This window comes from Embiotoca jacksoni, unplaced genomic scaffold (assembly GCF_022577435.1).
Source record: "Embiotoca jacksoni isolate LCO1_2020_lvr unplaced genomic scaffold, fEmbJac1.0.p SCAF_12, whole genome shotgun sequence".
In the NCBI taxonomy this organism is placed as follows: domain Eukaryota; kingdom Metazoa; phylum Chordata; class Actinopteri; family Embiotocidae; genus Embiotoca; species Embiotoca jacksoni.
In genome coordinates this window covers 10,677,205-10,696,963 of record NW_027185252.1, presented here as the reverse complement: position 1 = coordinate 10,696,963, position 19,759 = coordinate 10,677,205, and the positions used below count along the sequence as shown (strand labels likewise).

At 43.9% G+C, this 19,759-nt stretch overlaps 1 protein-coding gene across 1 annotated transcript; it reads right to left on the bottom strand.

Annotated features, from left to right (window-relative positions):
- Nucleotides 1-2,126: 2,126 nt before the first annotated feature.
- LOC138195376 (BLOC-2 complex member HPS6) lies at nt 2,127-7,230 on the bottom strand. The gene is made up of 2 exons (XM_069144722.1): nt 3,816-7,230; nt 2,127-3,390 (listed from the first exon to the last, which is right to left on the bottom strand). The coding sequence occupies exon 1, from the start codon at nt 6,867-6,869 to the stop codon at nt 4,056-4,058; it is 2,814 nt and encodes a 937-aa protein (XP_069000823.1). The 5' UTR covers nt 6,870-7,230; the 3' UTR covers nt 2,127-3,390; nt 3,816-4,055.
- Nucleotides 7,231-19,759: the final 12,529 nt, after the last annotated feature.

The following is a 19,759-nucleotide window of genomic DNA, read 5'->3' as shown; positions in this document are numbered from 1 at the left end:
AACTAGAATTACCGCCTCACTGTTGTAAGCCTCCGCCAACCATCCATGTATGTCCAGATTAATATAATATATGTAGTGAAGACTTTGACGAAATCCTGATTGAGTTCACACGGCTGGCCAACTAAGCTGATTGATAGCAGACGATGTGTCAAATAAGGCTGTTACCGCAAAGAAGCTCTATATTCTGAAACATGGATGGCTCACACACGTCTTCAACCTTACAGCGCAGAAGATCTTTACAATCACCACATTTTCAAAGTGGACGCCCATGATTAGTATCACCATTTCAAGCTTCGACCAAATGTGAAATATGGTCACAATCTTCCGCTCTGAGTTATCGTGCTGAATAATGACCAGAAACCACAGTGAAGTTGACATTTTGGATATAAAATGTAAATTCTTCATCATTCAAACAGGTTTTGTGAGGTCACAGTGACCACCAAACAAAAACAACACACGCACACGCGCGCGCGCGCACACACACACACACACACACACACACACACACACACACACACACACACACAGAAACAGAAACAGAAAGTTAACTAGAGCTGTCATCCTCAAAACTAACTTCCCTACAATGCAAAAACATTTCGAATCATTTACCCAAACTTATTTTCATAAATAATGCATTCAGCTGTTCGGCTAATCAGTATACACATGTAATAATAATCCTTCGGGGGGAAAGTCTAAACTCATTATGAAGTCGATGATCCACAGAGGAGAAATAAAACAGGAGCATGGTTATTAGATTTAAAAAAAAACAAACTGTAAAATCTATCACCTTAATCAAAACCACTTGAATCCCTGCACGCTTTAGTGTTCTCTTAATACATTTGTGACTTGTGTTAAATATTAATGAGCTCTTTGAGTGATGAAAATGTGTTTTAACTTCGTCATCCGTCTGCTGATGCATTCATTTGTGCCACTCTGCAGGATATACTCAGCTGCTCAAAGACAAGCAGAGGACGCAGCAGCAGCAGGGAGGGCCAGCCAGCATCTGTTCAGATGTATTGTTGTTTACAGGACGCCATCTATAATTAGAACAAGTGAATCGATGGCGGTTCAGCACCAGCATGACTCAAAAACCTCGTAATAAGAGACACTGGATAACGGGAAAAATCAATCGGAAGGGGAATAAAAGTGGCATCAAGTGAAAGAGAGAGCGAGGAGGGAGGAAGAGAAATAGATCAGCAGTGATCTGTGGGGATCAGGTTATACAGGTTGCTGCACCTCTCCTCTGCTTTGCTGCCCTTTGGAAAGACAGCCTTCTATTGCCCTCTAAAGATACAGGACTCACTGGGCACTTTCCACCTCCACTCCCATGATTATACCTTCACACCCTCACGTGGAACCTGCCTGTTTACTGCGAGAGCCACACAAATGCACTGCAGTGTCGCCCACCTTTGCTTTTGTAACAACAGAACATTCCTCTTTACAGGCCCTGACCATACAAACATCTGAGTGCATTCACACACCCAAATCCTTCCTCTCGGATCACGCACTCGCACGGCTGCGGCTGTAAGTGGATTTGCCCGTGGAAGGGATATGGTGAAACTCCAGAAATGGGGGTAGTGCATCCTATGAATGAGTAACTGTGTGTGCCTGATCTGCAGTGTTGGTGTAGCCACAGTAAGATTTTTATATCAGGAGACTGGTTTCAGGTTCATTTGATAGCTGTGTGAATAAACCTATAAGATTTCATTGGCCTTGCTATGTTTTAGCTGTCCGAGACTGAATAGTGTGCGATTTGTCTGCTTGCTCTTGTACAGCAGTGTGAAAAGAAACATGCAGACAGAGCAGAACAAACCGGTCTGTGGGAACAAGGACTTGGCACGTAGATATCAGTGATGCACCATTAAAATGAGCTGGCAGACACATTTATCTTTTACTGACTACTCTATTAAGTCCCCCACGCTTCAAGGAGGTACTGAATATAACAGCATAATGAAACAAAACAAGTCAACAAATTAAAGCTTTTAAAAGTGGAATCAAAATGACTCCAGCCTCGACAACACGGCACATTACGAGCTTCACATTTGTTGCAGGGCTGTTAAAATAGATTACACTGAAAAATAAAAACTTAATATATAAAACTCGGGACAACAAACTACGTTTTTTTTTTTATCTCCAGTTTAATGGCATACAGCATTTTGTTCATAAATACATTTTCTTTTTTTCAATTACCGTCTATAAGTGTGTATCACCAAAATTAACAAAGTTACAAAGAAGATAAGAAACTTTGTCAGGCAAATGAAGGAGGAATCTCTTTGTTAACAGGAACAAAGTCTGTTTACTGTCAGAACGGTCTTAACATCAGGCAGAGTGGCATGTGTGGGGAAGTCAGGGATTTCCCTGTGAATCTCAGATGGGCTGAAACCTGCCAGTAAAAGTCACCGCGCTGAACTGACATCAGTGGCACAGATTTCGCTCAGGCTTGTTCAGAGCACAGAGCTCGGAACAACAATACTGAGACACAAATTACTCTCCAGAAAGAAATAAAAAAAAAAAAAGGTTTCATATTGAAATTCAAATGTTGTATGAGCCTTTGATTGAGGAGGGTAGAAGCTGCTCCGCACAGAAAGAGATGATTACAATACAAAATAACAACAACAACAACTGTACTCTACAATACAGAAAGCAGATCCTCTGATCCGCCTCCAGAGTACGAGTGAAGCCGAGGAGACGCAGCAGAAATGTGACACTACCCTGTAAATGAGGAGCAGCACTGTGAAAGGCACTCTGAATGTTCTGCGGCATTTCGGAGTCTTGATCGTCACTGAACAGAGTTTCTCGCCCATGCGGGGGCCGAGGGTTATCGCTTCAGTAGTCATCCAACGAGTGTTACAGAATAAATAAGCAGAAGGTTCCACATTCATACACACGAGAACACTTTTCTTTAAACCACAACGAGCGAGACAGAGCACTCAAAGAGAGCGCATTAACAAACGCATCAGGCACATAAATATACCCTTGTTTACGGCACTCAATCAGAAGACATTCATTTCAACAGAGGCACCAAAAGCACGGTTCAAACAATACTGACTGGTGTGATGTAGTAAAAAAGTGCAGGGGCAAGAAGACAGAGGGCCTATCATCTCTAATAACATTATCCTCACCGGGTCCACGACGGAGGACATACGTGACCTTATGCGAGCAGCAGGGTGCCTGCGTTAGTCATAATATGTCCCGCACACACTCGAAAGCCTAACAGAATTACCACTGAAATTGAATTTAAAGTGGAACTGCGAGTCACTTTTTTCCTGTCTGGAAAAGTCTTGTGAGTTGGAGCCCAGCGGATAAGATGGAGTCCGGGGAGGAAATAAACTTGAAGCCAAAGACTGGCAGGCACATTGTTTTGGGTTTGGTTTGCGGCGGTTACACGGCCTAGTCGAGGAAATGAAAAGCGGGTTAATGTTTAGTCAGTACAGGAACTTTGACCCTCCCCCCCCCTCAACCCATACCTCACTTAAAGCAAACATTCGGCTACAAAAGCCAGCTTGTCTCGAATCCACTCGGTAGATTAGCCGCTGCATAAAGGAACAGCAGCAAGTGAAAAGGAAGCTATACTTAGCTACGATTAGCAGACAACTATTGTAAAGGCAGCAATGTCTTTCCAAACCAATAGATAAAGGTGATAAATAGGGAGTTAGCGGCTTTTGTTTTTCCACTGAGCAATATATTATTACTTTCTTATGGTATTCTGATAAAGGTTAAGATCACTCGATGCGATTCTCATCCACGTGCAGTTAAGGCTTGAGACATAAATACAGTTGCAGACACAGTATGTACACTTTAAGACTTAGAATTACCTGAATATTTACACGGGTAGGATCTTCAGTAGTCATTTCATAGTTTCTAGTAGTCGTACTTCAACTTGCGTTACCAATCTGTGTAAAAAATACTCTGGCACTGATAATACCCGCTGCAGCGTACTGGTGTTATTCTATTTAAACACGATTGTCAAAACGCGCCGAATCACACTTCGGTCAGATTATGCGTGGACTGTGGAGTGACTGGTTTTGTTTCTCGTTTGTTCGTTTCTATGTAAATCAGACCGGGTTCGCGGGTAGCGCCACCCTGGCACGTTGAACACTCGAGCGCGAGGACGACTGAAGCTCAGGCGTCTCTGCCGGGAGAGCCGGGCCGATGTCGTGGCGCGGCGCTGCGTCTGCGCTGGGCTGCTCGGTGGGCTGGCGAGGAGGCGCTGGGGGGGGGAACGACGGTGACTGGAGGATGTCAGCGTAGCGCTGGCTCGGCTTGATCTCTCTCTGAAGCACCTTCCTCAGCAGGGGCTTCAGCAGTCCGATGGTCAACTCGCTGCTGTGGGAGTCTGCAAAAGGAGCGGGAGCCAAGGCGGCTGTGCTGGACATGTAGCAGGAGGAGGAGGAGGAGGAGGAGGAGTGAGAGGGCGTGTCGGGAGAGGGGAGGTTTTGGAGCACCAGGTTAAGGATGGTGGTGACGGTAAAGTCCTCGGGGCACAGAGCCCACAGCAGGTCCAGGTGGGGATCCAGGTCTCTGTGCTGAGCCACCTCGCACAGAAGTCGAGTAAAAATCTCCTTGTTGAGCAGCGGACTCTGCTTGCAGAACCTGTGGGCCACCTGGGTGACCCGCTCCCACTGCCGCTTGCCCATGAGGATCCTCAGCGCCTGCAGGATGGCGTTGGGCCGCCCGCTGACCAGCAGCAGCTCCACCTCCGTGTCCTGGTGTTGGTCTCGGTCTGGGTTTAAGCTGGACAGGGTGCCCAGCGCTCGTTTATAGAGCGGCACGTTGTTCTCGCCGCCCTCCCCTCCTCTCCCGCCGGAGAAGCTCCAGGAGGAAGAGGCCAGGCTCAGGCCCAGGCCCGTGGAGCTCTGCTGCTGCTGCTGCTGGGCGAGCTCCAGGAACCGGGGCAGCCAGCTGGGCTGGGAGTGAAAAACTGACTGGCAGAGGAGCTCAAACACAGGCAGGGCCGCGGCCGGGGGAGCGGGGCTCGCAGCGGTGGCTGTGCGGTTGGCGATGTGATCACTTTTCGGGTTGTGGTCGTGTTTCGGCCCTCCGTTTGTGTACGGGAGGGAGGCTGTGGGGCCGGACGTCGCTACGGGAGTGAGAACATTTTTCCACACGTCTGAAGGTGCCCTGCTGGACAGACAACCCTCCCCGTTGTAGTGTAGCTGCAGGGCGGCCTGCGCCGCCCTCCACGCCTGGCGGGGGAAGATGCTGAAGATAGAGTTGAGGTAGAGCAGGGCCTCTTTGTCCATCTCCGAATACGACAGCAGCCTCACGACTTCTTTCTCAACTAGACCCTCACACACTGCCTCCACCTCTTTGACACTCCCCCTCACTAAACTCCCCTTCACCTCCTCCAGAGAGACCAGAGCCTTTAGCTCAGCGTCCAGAGAGCCCGTGAGCTTGTCATTCCCTGCCATACATCCACCTCCTCCCTTCTGGGACAGCTCCGCTCCCTTCGGCCTCAGCCCGGTGCTGAGGTAGTTCCTGAGGATGGAGGCTAAAGAGATGGGAGCCTGGAACCTCCCTCCTTCCTTCAGGGCGTCCACGGTGAGCTGGGTGCTGCTCAGGCTCCTCTGCTGGTAGTATTTACAGGCCTCTTCAAAGACAGCCTCCACCAGGAGGGCTCCGGGATGAACGCCCTCCGCCGAACTGAAACCAGAAGGCTTCATTTTAAAGTCTCCGGAGTCCGTCTCTCTGTTCACCAACGCAAAAAGTCCAGTTTCTGAGAGCAGGTGAGGCGTCGATCGGTCAGCCAGGTTGGCGTATAGTAACCCCTCTCTCTTCAAAACCATCTTTTCCAGCTCTCTGCCACAGTTCAAGTCTATCAGATGCAGGTTTTGCCCTATCAGTAGCGCCACAGTGTGCTGGTACGCGCACAGGCTGGTGTGAGTGTCATATTTGACCAAACAGTTGTCTGCCAGTTTGAATACGTGCCGCAGCGTCCCATCTTTCTGCAGAAGACACAGCCAGCCAGTACCGAGCAGCAGAAGCAGGCCTCCGCAGCCCGTTGGACAGAAGTTGAAGATCTCGGGTGGCTCGAGAGCCGATAAATATCCTAAACAGTCGGTCACCAGCCTCTTAAAGTCGGAGTCCTTAGCCGGCAGCTTTTTCAGAGGCGTGTTTCTGCATGTGGTGCTGATTGTGAAGGAGTCCTGGCGCGGGGACCAGGAGAGGAAAAATTTGGAGATGTTTAGCAGGGTCTTCACTCTCAGGTCGGGAAGAAGATGCACGTATTCGCCCGAGCCGATCACGGCGAATTTGGGATTGTTGTGGAGGGCGATTTTCACCCCTCCCAGGCCGACAGCCCCTTCCTCCAGCGCGAAGTCACGTCTGCAAACGCAGTACCTCAACTTGTTCCTTGCCGAGCTGAGGGCCGGGGAGCTCTCCGAGGGCGGCCGCTCCTCGCACCAGATGATGAGGCCGGAGCAGGCGCAGACGGACACCACTCTGGCCCTGGGGCTGTTGCACAAGTCCGACGTTTGCAGAAGATGCCAGCCGGCTCTGCCCTCCTGGAATTTCCAAAACTCGGCTTTTCCATTCTCATAAACAACAGCTACAACTGCTGCGCCCCTGATGCTGCTGTTACCGCCGCCACCACCGTCCAAATACAAAACATCCACGATGGGGACTGTTCGTGTCAACCACAAGTCCTGCTTCTTCTGGCTCTGGGCCAGCTGGGGTCTTTCATACTTGTCAAAAGTCACGAGACCGACTTTAGGCTTGCGGAGGATGACATGGATGTGACGTCCGTCTGGGCTCAGGCGAACATTCGCCAGATTGTGCTCGCTGTTGGTCAGGTTAAGAATCTCGGTCAGCTCTACGCTGCCGGTAAAGTCCCCGAAATCTGACAGTTGCTCCAACACCGAGCGCGCCATCGTCTCCCCCCCCCCCCCCTAACCCCCACAGTTTCCGCCCGCAGCAGCTGGTAATTACTTTGCCACAATGTTATCAACTCGCCCGCTCGCTCGTGTGGCACTTTAAATCTGACCTCGGGCTCCCGGAGAGGCTGACTGAACCATCCCGTCGGGTCCCGCCGGCGGCGTCGAGCCCGTGACCGTCCGCGCGCAAGGATACGTCCGCCGACAGCTGGCGACCCCGGAAAACCCCATGTCCCGTGCGCGACGACGGCGCTAAACTGTGAGCTGACAGTAACTGCCGAGAAAGTTTGGAGAGCAAACCGAGAAAGGCACTCGAGTCATTCCCATGCTACGCTAGCACTCCCCTGACATCACGGGATTGTTCATTTCCGGATACCGAGGATGATTTGCATAAGAGGAGGAGCTGCACAAAGATGGTGTGCAGGCGGAGAGAAGAGCAACTCCCGACACGTGTTGGTCTTCAGTCAGCCGGTGAGAAAGTTTGTCGCCAATTTAAAGTTGAACATCTTCTGTTGGAGAAGAAGTATTCAGACCCTCGTATTGGTGGCAAAATGTAGTTAAAGTATTAAAGTAAAGTAGTTGGTTCCTCTGACTGCTTTTTGTTTGGCCTATTTACGACACCATTAATGTCATATTATCCTTTGTGGCAAATCTTCATCTGAAAAGTAATAATTGTCAAATTAATGTCGTGAGGTAGAAAGAATAATATTTCCTTCTGAAATGTAGTGGAAGTAGAATAAAATGGAAATGCTAAATGAAAAGTTGTCTCTATACTGTACATTGTATGCCACCTCTAGCAATTTGTCATCGGAAGAAGAATATCGACCATATTGAAGTAGAAAGCAAAATCATATATATATATTTTTTTACAATATTTCCACATTTTTTTATTTCTTTAATGCATTTGCAAATACCCCCTCCCCCCCACACACACACTCCCCAGCACGCACACACACAAAAAAACAACCACAACCACAAAACAACAACCACAACTTTTGAACCAGTACTATACAACGGGGTCGGGACCACATTGAACCTGTTTTCCGTTCTGTTTATTGAGCGGTCTACTTTTGTTTTGAGTTGTAAATAACTTGGTGTCCTTTGCTTTGACGAGTCAAACATTTGTCAGCATACAGTGCATCCGGAAAGTATTCACAGCGCTTCACTTTTTCCACATTTTGTTATGTTGCAGCCTTATTCCAAAATGGATTAAATAATAAAAAAAATTGCTCCAAATTCTACACACAATACCCAATAATGATAATGTGAATTAAAAAAATTTTTTTTTTGCAAATCTATTAAAAATTGAAAAAAAAAAAAAATCACAAGTACATAAGTATTCACAGCCTTTGCCATGACACTCAAAATTGAGCTCAGGTGCATCCTGTTTCCGCTGATCATCCTTGAGATGTTTCTACAACTTGATTGGAGTCCACCTGTGGTAAATTCAGTTGATTGGACATGATTTGGAAAGACACACACTGTCTATATAAGGTCCCACAATTGACAGTGCACGTCAGAGCACAAACCAAGCCATGTAGTCCAAGGAATTATCTGTAGACCTCCGAGACAGGATTGTATCGAGGCACAGATCTGGGGAAGGGTACAGAAAAATGTCTGCAGCATTGAAGGTCCCAATGAGCTCAGACTGGGGCGAAGGTTCATCTTCCAACAGGACAACGACCCGAAGCACACAGCCAAGATAACAAAGGAATGGCTTCGGGACAACTCTGTGAATGTCTTTGAGAGGCCCAGCCAGAGCTCAGACTTGAACCCGATTGGACATCTCTGGAGAGATCTGAAAATGGCTGTGCACCGACGCTCCCCATCCAACCTGATGGAGCTTGAGAGGTCCTGCAAAGAAGAATGGGAGAAACTGCCCAAAAACAGGTGCCAAGCTTGTGGCATCATACTCAAAAAGACTCGGGGCTGTAATTTCTGCCAAAGGTGCTTCAACAAAGTATTGAGCGAAGGCTGTGAATACTTATGTTCGTGTTATATGTTTGTTCTTTATTTTTAATAGATTTGCAAAAAATTTAAACAAACTATTTTCACTTTAACATTATGGGGTATTGTGTGCAGAATTTTGAGGGAAAAAAAATGAATTTAATCCATTTTGGAATAAGGCTGTAACATAACAAAATGTGGAAAAAGTGATGCGCTGTGAATACTTTCCGGATGCACTGTATTTATACCATTCAGGGCAGCACGGTTTTGTAAAAGTTGGCATTTTCACCACAAACATAATCTTTTCTGGGTTGGAACCTGCTGGTAAGCCGAGGCCTTTCTGTGTGGAGTTTGCATGTTGTCCTTGTACCTGTGTGGATTTTCTCACCTGCGACACTGTATAGGATAAAGTAGTACTGGATAATAGATGGATGGAAAAGCACTGTGAACATGGGAGAAGTGAACAATTCAATATTATGTTCTTGCGGTGTTTGGTAAATGCAGAAAGCGTGTTTATCTTGAGTGAGATAGAGAAATGTTTCGATCCATCTTGATAGCTGACCTCAACCTCTGACCTATCAAAGGGCGAGAAAACAAAAAAAAAAGCATATCACTTTGGGAATCAATACTTTCCCGTGTTGTCAGAGTTTATTTGAAGGAATAGAACATGTGCAGTATTGCTGGTGCTCTCTGACTGGAAATGGCATTGAAGTCACAGTAGGTAGGTTGAAAAAAAATATGAGCACAAATGAGGAACTGTGCAAATTTCCTTTTCTGCTTTGACCGCATACTTCAGGTTTGCTTTTAAAGCTAACTCGTGCAGTGTAACTATGGAAACCAGTTTTACCTCCACAGAGCTGGAGGCAATGATCCATCTTAACTGGCAAGAAATTCAACTAAGAAACTGTTCCAGTACATCCTCGTTCATTTTGGCAAGAGGCTGTGAAACGTGTCTGCTCAACTTCCAAGTGAGTTGGTTGATACCAACCTGAGAAAATGACTCGCTTCCATCAGCTTCTGAAGGGGGAGTCGTCTGCTTGACACCTCCGATGTGGTTCAAGAGGATCTGAGAGGTGATGTTGGTCAAGTTAATCTGCAGGCAGACAACCTGGTAGGTATGTCATGAGTCAAATAACACAGCGTGCAGGTAAAAAACAACAAACGTATTGGATTATGATAGAAAATAACATTTTATTGCAAGGGGAGTGAAAGGCTCGGAGGTGACTCGCGGTGTAAGTGAGTGTCTTCCTGGTGCTGAGGCCATGTTTATTACTTTAGCAAAGTTTGATGGCAACTTTTAAGTCAGCCCACACAGTGAAGCTGAGCTGGAAAATGACACCGTGCTGACATTTAGATTCTTAGATACAGATAAAAAAACAAAACAACAACTGTCAGTTGGCAGTAGCACACACCAGTTAGCAGTATCTTATCTCAGAAGTTCCCAAACTTTTCCGCCCATCTGCAATACTGAATTTCAAGTACTCCTTCCCACTGCAGACACCAACATGTTTAAATGAAATCTACTGATTTAACCATGCAATAGCCTCAGAGAGACTTCATAACAATAATATAGGACTTCTGTTTCAAAAACGAAGAATAGGCTATTTATTTATCAACGCACTCATAAAACTCCTCTAAATCAGCAGGGAAGGTGTCGAAACGGGTGTTTGTGGCTTGCAGCTTTGTGTCTTGTTTAACCTGTCTGGTCCAGAGTTGTCATTCGCCTCTCGATTGTGTTTTTTTTTTTTTGGACCATGTAGCAATTTGAAAAATGCACTTATTCTTTCGGCCAAATACAACATGACATGTCACTAATGTTAGCATCACGCTATGCTGGACGTGAGGTTTCGTATACAGTCTTTGGCTGTTGCGTCATCTATGAGGGTAAGCATGGGCAAGTTTTATTTCTGAAATATTTAAATGATGAGCAACTTATTTTCACACCATTACAGTATGTGTTTTTTTTATTTTTTTATTTTTTTTTTAGATGTAATACCTGTTGTCTGTAATGACATACATGTGAAGTAAATTTGTTTGGACTTAAGCCAATCGTGGTGCCTTCAGCAAGGCATACCACAGCTCGGGAAACACTGACTTATTTAAAGGCTTATTTATTGTTGGCAGCATTTAGGGACTATCTGAAAAGGTGCCGTTTACATGTCCTATCCTTTCTAAAGTGAGCAACCTGCTTTAAATGAGTTTGACTTTCTTCTTTCTATTTGTTTTGTGGCATCTCTCTTGGTTTGTGTACATCTTCTTACCTGAATGTTCTCCTACAAAATACTTTGACATTTTAGACCGGGTTCTCCAAAGAGATCTTTTTCTCTCGGTTATACAACGTGCAAACCCATGAGTGCAAGTTTCTAACCTCACTATTGTGACTGAAGGCACCAACCATAAAGTGAAGGATCATTGAGTTTGCTTGTATTTCTTAATATTAAATGAATTAGCAGGGAAACTTGTGATACCAATAACATAATCAAATCATGGTGGTAATTCCACTGCCAGCGTCTCACTGAAGTTTTCTAGACGTATTTTGTTTACAAATGAAAAATAAATAAATCATGTTATGTAAATGTATTCCCTCTTAATCTTTGCTAAAGTTGAATCACTGGATCAATATTTTTTACGTCTGTCATGTCTGTAAGTTCAATTAATATCCAGTAGGAGGCAGTGTTTATCTTTACTCTCTGCCTGTGGCTGATTTCAAAACTCACTCTTCAAAATAATGAATGAAACTATCTGAAAAGTGCTCACTGTGGTAGAGTTAAATATAGATGATGTTTTTTGGCAGCATTTTCAGTCCACCTGTTACCCCATGTGGACAAATGCATTAAATCATACTCTCAAGCACTACTGGTAGCACTCGCTGTGTTTTTCAATTAATATCACATGCTTGGTCAGAGCCAGCATCACAAGTCTGATGTCCTCTCTCACCCACAGTAAACTAAACTTGTCTATTAAATCTCAAGGCTTTTATTGTTTCTGTTTAATGTTGCCGCATCCGGGCAGTCCAAGCTGTCCAGTAAAATCCACAGGCACTTTGTGTGTTGGCGGCCGAGTGGCTCCACTGAAAGCCGATGGCTGAGATTATATTGTTCTGTCAATTCTTAATGTTGTTCTGGTCATAAAAGCTACATCTTCAGCCCTTTTGTCAGATATGTGTTTTCTTATAATCCAGGGAGGAAAAGTGTTTCTTTACTTGCTTTTAAATGTTGCCTGACCTAACTAGCTGCTCTTTCAAAGCTTTTCTTGCTTTCAGCTCTCATTTAATATAGTCTGTCTCTAGTATTGTAAGAAGGCAGGTTACCTCTTCATAGTGGCGTATGTCTGTGAGTGCCCAGTTATTTATGTCTTATTATGTCTCTGTGTCATTGCTGATAAAGTATATGGATGCAGCATGTTATTCAAACAGTAGATTCGAGCCTCGTCGCCCTCAGACAGGCGTGCCTCGGGCTGAAAACCCCTTCTATTAGAGAGCGTGTTTAGGCTGTTGTGCCTGCAGACAGGAAGATAAAGTGCTTGTCTGGAGACTAGAGAGGGTTGGATGCAGGGGATATTTCCTTTTTTTTTTTTTTTAGCTATTAGGTGCAGAAAAGAAAAAAAACAAACAATGGTGAGAATTTTTTTTGCTGCTCGGGGTACAGTAGATGGGTAGGCTGTCGGCATTACACCCACTCAGGATATAATTATTTTAATTTGAGCGCAATTTAGAAGAAATAATTGTCTGTGTGAGTAAATGCGTGCGACAAGAAAGCTATTTGTGAGTCTGTTTGGGCTTTGAGTGAGATGGTACTTCTCTGTCAAATGAAAGTTGCAGCTGCCTGTCAGCCGGCTGTCTCCAGTGAGAACAGGGAAGATAATACTGTCAGTTTGCTCTCGTTGTTGAAAAGCTGTCATGTGTTCAGCCGCTCTCTCGCTCTTCATATCTCGCTTTGCTTCTTAAAGTCTTGTCACTGGAGCATTTTGTCTTGAACTGCATGGGACTTTCATTGACTGTGCTCTGTGCTGACATACAGTGGCATTGTGGGAGCTGAAGTCATCAATCTTTTTTTTTTTTTTTTAATACTCCATACAAGAGAAATTCTAAATAAAAGGATTAGACCTGAAGTGGAGGAATGGAGGAAAGATGGATTTTTTTCCCACTTTAAACAATTTTGTTTTTCCAATTTCATGTACAGTATATTAGTTAAGAGATTAGCCTGGATCATGTAAAACCCACATAGCTTTAACAGATACATAAAAATATGAAATGTACAAAAAGCTTGTTGGTTTAACAATTAAGAATTGAATATATTGAATGTGAATTTTAATGTGCAACTGATGTGCATATTTCTTCATGTAAATCCAACAGACTTTTTTTTTCAGTGTATCACATAAAAACCTTTTAAAACTGATTGTTTCTTTGACTGCAATTGTTTTATAACTAAATACAGTCGTATATGAGAGAAAAAAGAGCAACAGATATGAATATTTGCCAAGAAACTCCAAAGAAATTATTTTAGTACAGTTCTACTGAAATATTTACGTGTTTGATGGATTTGGGCAATATGAAAAGTTAACAGCCACTTCAGAAATCTATATGAGAAATGTTCATCATCTAGACTTTTTTGTGGTGGAGTTCATTTCAGTGGCTTGAAGCTTAAAAATCTTTTTCTCTCTGCTTAATTTTCCAACACTGATGGAGTTCTTTAAGCTGTAAATAATGTTCAGCAAGATTGTATTCAAACATCCAAGCGTATAGCTCTACAGTGTCTCTGCAGTAGTGACTGTTTAATGAGTTTGGACGAACACACGGAGTGGCAATTCATGCGAGATGATGAGGAGAGGGAAGCTCAGCTCTTCATTAAGAAGACAAACAGACTGGTAGACAAATGGGCTGTAACTGACTCTATCTTCAGCTGAGATGACTGAACAATAACAAGTCAGATGAGATTTTAACAGCCATTTTGGAGGTAATGTCGGCCATGATTCTGGCATGAAACTGAATCTTAGTGAAATCCTTGAAATAAAACTTCTCCAGTGAACCCAGCGTAGAGATAACAGCAGTGCTGAAATGTCCATAGCATTGTAGCCCCCAAACAGAAATCTCCCCTCCCCCCGGCCCCCCTCCACTGGCTGATTTAGATAACGGGCCATTTACAATTGGCTGCCCCGCCATATTTAGCTCTTATCTCAATGATCCATACCCCGACTCTGAGCATAAATAGCATTAGCCCTCACATCACCCTATTAATCGGATTTATGGACCTTTGGTTTATTGCAGGGATGTGCTCATGTTTTGGGAGTTTTCTCTTTTGCTTGTCTCCAATCTTTGCATCTCTTATTCTGTTCTGCCCTCATTAAAAGTGCACAAAAAGTATCACACACTTGGCTGCTGAGGTGTAGTACTGTTTGTGACCACAGACTGGCAGTATGTGCATTGGCTTTGATGTTACAGAAGGTGAGGTTGGGATAAAAGAAGGTCATGCCATCACTGTTTAACTTTATCTGAAGGGTTTGGAGTAGAGTATATACACCATCAAATCCTCCCTGCTTCTGTGATTGTGACGAGTGCTTACCAACCAATAACATGACTCCATCTCCTCTGTTTTAATGCTGTGGAAACAGGTGTGAGTCACTGTGCTTGCAGCAGCTTTGAGTTTGCAATGTCTCACTGGAGCAAAAGATCAAAGAGTAGGATTCAGTTTTAGCGTCCTCATGATTTCCTGTTCATTTCGCCTCACAGCCTCTTTAATAATCAGCCTGGAATTATCTCCTTCTTCAATCTCTCTGTCCCAGGATCAGGTATAATTGCTGTTGAGATGCGGTTTCTTCTTTTTGTCTCTGAAATTATCCACCTTGCTTCTGCAACATGGAACATTCAAACCGGTATCAGTCTAGCCTTTGATCACACGGAGCTTCCTCTCCCCTGTGTTGGCCTAATTTAACTGGTTCTGTATCCACAAAACCTTGATGGTGTAACTTAAAAGGCCTTCACCTTGGCTACGTTCTGAGGCAACTTTGACAGCATGTCAGCGGTATCACATCCTCTAAACACAAAGAGGCGTGAGTGCATGTGTACTTACACGTGTTTAATCTGTGTGTGAAAGGTGTGCATGTCTTGAGCGTGCTGCTGGTGGTTGCCTCTTAAGTTTGCCCTAATTGCAGCGAAACCTGCGATGAACCTGTACATGACGAAGGCCTCAGATGATGAGCTGTGAAATGGTAATGTCTAACTACGTCATTAGAGCTCGCTGGCATTTTAGATTGTCTGCGTGTGCTCTCAGCAATTGCCCTTAAGCGCCTGTAATCTTTTATAGGTGGTAATAATGGCTCGGATAGAAATGCATTAACAACAACATCTGTTTCCATTGCTTTTGCACATACAGGCAAGCACATTCAGACATGCACGGCTCGTCTCTTGCTGATTTTGTTAATTGAGCTGTATATTCTGCTATTAGACATCTGCATATGGCAGAGTTTTTTTTTGTCTTCCTGTTCCAGTGAGTCAACAGTCAGTTGCCGTCAGATCAGACTGAACATGTCAATGAAGCACCTGCGTTTACCCGGTAAAGGTTTCTGTTATTACAGTAATAACATGTCAGTTAAGGTAATACAACAATGTCAATGTCATACAACAAGGTCTTATTTTCATAGTTTTCACCAGAGCCTGACCAATACTGGATTTGTGTGGCTGATACCAATTTTAGGGAATAAAATAATTCCAATATCAATATATTTGTTGGTATTCTTTGTATAAACAATTTTTTTTGCAATGATTTCTAAAATGTCGTTACCAAACACTTGTGCACTGTGACAAAGATATGTAATGGTGTCAGCAAATGACATCAGTGTACTGAAATAGTAAACTTCACATACAAATAAAACAATTTCTAATTTAAGCCCAGCATCTTTTTTTCTGCATCATGTTCTGTAAAACTAGTTTTCATTTCAGTACATAGCAGCCAACATATACAACAATACACATATTTCTGAGATAGGCCTTTATGGGTTGGATGCTATTTTCACCCATCCATCCAGTCAGTAAACTGCTAATTAACTGTAAATATTTGGGAATATGGCATCGTTGCAAAAAAAAAAAAAAAAAGCATAGTTTCTCTGGGCAAATACATTGTTACTTACAATCAGTTTGGATTTTTATCTCCAACTAAAAAGCTTTCGATAATGTGAGTTAATGTTTACAATCTAACTGCTTATCGTTATTAGTCATTCCGACAATGTTTCAGTGAAGTCGCCTTGTTCGCAGATCTTAGCAGCTACCTTTGTGAGTGCAATGTTATCAGAATTGATTGAAATAATTAGCAGAACTACGTTTTAATCGGAGGAAAGAATAGGTTTGAGCATGTACTGTACCGCATCACTCCTCCTTCACTTCTCTGACTATGGATGACAGCATCCTAAAAAGGTAACCATACATTATTCAAACTGCAGTGGAAGACAGCCCGCTAATTTTTCCTTCGACCAGCAGGGGTGTGGAAACCTGGCATAGAGGCAGGGGGCTACATCTGGTCCAGTTGTTTGTCATCTTCCAAGAAGGATTGGTTTTTTTTTGGTCATTCTGGCCATTTTGTCTGACCACTGCAACATCTGGTATCCGCTTCATGTTGGAATTTGGCTCGGAGAGCCAAACATCATTTGAACAACATGGATGCAGGGAATAGCTGCAGTAGAACTGGTGTGGTCATTTTAGTTGCTGTCCTTTTTCATCCGTTATACCTCCGTTACATGAAACAAATTAATGTCAACAACTTTTTTTATTTTATGGTGTAATATGGCATGCCATATTTTTTGATAGGTTTAAATTCTCTGTGAATCAATAAAAAAAACAGTTTTTCTGTGGCTTGTTGTGTATGTGAAGTGAGCGCGAACCCTTCTATTGGGGAATGATTTCAAAAAGATCAAGATGGGAATGCTGAACTACAAAAATGACCCTCAACTTTTTACAACCCACAACTCCATTTCAAAGTAAAGCGACCTCTAGTGGTCTTATAATTAACACCAACCTGGTGTTAGTGAGCTGGTGTCCTGCTGTCCGGGAGAAGTGATGCAGTCCAGATGATACATCTATAATGTGAGTTTAGACTTGGGTGCAAGAGACCGGTGTTTACTGGCAGCTTCCAACCTTGAGTTGGGACAGTTTTTTAATGCCACGTTTGTTGTTACCATGATGATGAAAGTATCATAATTTTAGGGATGTATTCAATTTATCATACACCACGGTTTAAGTAATCAATTCTGCCCTTGCCATTGTCATTTACTTACCCTAACCAAGTGGTTTTTGAACCTAAACCTAACCAGGGGTAATCTGGTGTTTCCAGAACCAAATTCAATGCGCAAGATTTCCAGTTGTTGCTTCCTAATGGGAGTAGAGCTCAGGTTAATTTTGAAACTATTGGAGCAGCTTTAACCAATTGGCACTGACTACCATATGCGCTGAAACTCTGCCAATACATTTAGAAAATAACACTTGACTTAAGCGTTGCCACCTCCACTGCTTGCTCATTGCTAGGATCTTCAGAGTGTCTGTGCAAACGATAACGTGAACAGAGATTCCAGACTATAATCACAGCAAAGACAACTGAAGCTGTCGGTTCTCTGGCTGCGCTAGGTTAAACCCGGGTTGCTAATTTAGGAGACACTTCTGTCAGTCATTTTTGAAGGTAGAACGAATGACCTGTGTAGTTGCATGAGTTGGAGAACTTGTTCTCAAATTGCTCTTTAATCATTCATATGGTGTTTTTAATATAACTGCTGTGAGCTGTCGTTTAATGTCTAAAGATTTTAAGGTAAAGCTACAGGCACCACTGCAGGATCTTTTATGATAACCATTACTGACAAAAAGCTTCTTCCTCTTTAAGATAGGAATGAAAATGGAAATTGCAACTGGAGTACCAAAGAATAGCACATCCAGGGCTCATTTGGACACACTGGATCACTCCGGTACAAAACCGTGAAGTATGCACACCATGATTGAAGATAAATCAGTATTTTCCAGTAATGGGAGACCTGCCATCTTGCATTATTCTCCACTGGACCTGTGCATATCTGTCCCATTTATGTGACCTTAGCTCTCCCATGCATAGACGGTGGAGAGAATATGAATACTTATGCAGACACCATGCACATTACAGCCTCATTGAATCTTTCGCTGTGTGGCTTCAGCTCGGTGGGAAATGGCTTTGACACTGTTGGCCTTTGCTTGATAAATTAGGTCCCTGGATAGACATCCAACATTACACTGCACATTCATTATGAGTTAACCACAGGCTATATGGGTAGCAAAGTGCCATATCGCGACACATTAGCTAGGTATTATCAGAAACATTATGAATCACGGACTTCCTTCAAGCGTGTGAAGGAAGCTCTACACCTGTATCCAACACCCAGAAATACCAATGTTCATACCCACATCACATGTTTGACGTATAGGTTTTTGGTATACAGTGTAGCTTAAATTGGCTTTCGTCATTAAACACTGCAAAATCCAGAGACCTTGGGAGTAAAGAGGGATGACTTCAGAGATTACTAATTGGAAGAAGGTGGAGCTCAGGGGACAGAGGAGAGTGGAAGAGGGTTTTACAATGGATGTAATGATTTCCTGTGGGCAGCAAAGCAGCTCGGAGCAGGCCTGATCAGGTAGGGGTCGAAAGAGGGAGGAAGCAGGGATCAGAGGATGAAGAAAGCAGCTATCTTGAGACTCATTTGTGTAGCAGCTCTGCGCAGACAAAAGCACGCCACAGACTCTTGGACCTCAATCAATGTCTGACTTCTTCCCCCTCCTGCCTGTGTCTGCCAGTGTGTTTGTATTCACCTTCTTAGTTTTGCTTCAGAACCTTTAGACTGACGAGCTTCAGGTGAGAAGAAACTATCTCAACCTCTGTCCTGATCAAGTGGCATTCAACTGTGAAATCCCCTATTGGTTTGTGAATATCACTTAGCCCGCCCACGTAGCACAAACCTAATTGCACCACAGGCCTAATATCTAAAGATGAAGGAATTATTTGTAGATGGACCACTAGAAAACTAGAAGGAGTGATTTTACCAAATGACACCATAATGACTTGTGTAATAAATTTCTTAGGGCCTGAGCACCAAAAGTGTGAAAGCCCTATTCTTATTCAAGCGATTATTATGATTCTCCGTAAACGACACAATTTTTGGCGGCTTTATTATATTGAAAAACTCCTGAAAGTTGGTACATCCGTCTCCCGGCGAAAAATGTCTTATTTGAGTGGCGTTGCGAGTGGGCGTGGCCAAATGGCTTGCGGGCGCCCCCTAAACAAATGCCCCGGCGGCTCTATTTACCTACATGCACGAAATTCGGTGGACACGTGTATCACACAGAGATATACAAAAATGTTACATTGCACCATTATGTCAACTCAACAGGAAGTCCGCCATTTTCAATTTAGTTGCCATTTTTGGCGATTCACACATGTTGTACTTTAACAAAGACAGCATTGTGACAAATCTTTGGCTTACTGCAACCGTCCACAAATATTCATTCAAATGCAACCAAATGTGCCGCAGACATTCTTTGGATAGTAGATATATGTGTTGAAAGTTTAATCACCATCAACAGGCGAAGGTGGAATTTGAACCATTCATAGCAACTTTGGTGAAGTAGAATCTTTTACCTGTTGAGTTAACCAGACTGTCGGTAGAGTCACTGGAAGCTCTGCGTGAACTCTGTAAAACACTTTCTCCTGCCGCGACACCTCCTCCGGTGCCGAAGATAGTCCAGCGGTCTACGACGCCAACGCTGAGCTGGAAGCGACGTCATGATGACACATGTTCGAGACTCGCTCAGGTATCACACGTGGTTCACGGTTTACGGTGGGTGAGTACCCTTAATAAACCACAAGGTTCACGGAGAACAACTCCCTGTAAGGGTAAGCCACGTGGTTCACGGAGGGTGAGTCCCTCTAAGGGTAAGC

Bases quoted from the DNA above. Each gene is read 5' to 3' on its own strand.
- LOC138195376 (XM_069144722.1), bottom strand. From the start codon at position 6,869: ATGGCGCGCTCGGTGTTGGAGCAACTGTCAGATTTCGGGGACTTTACC.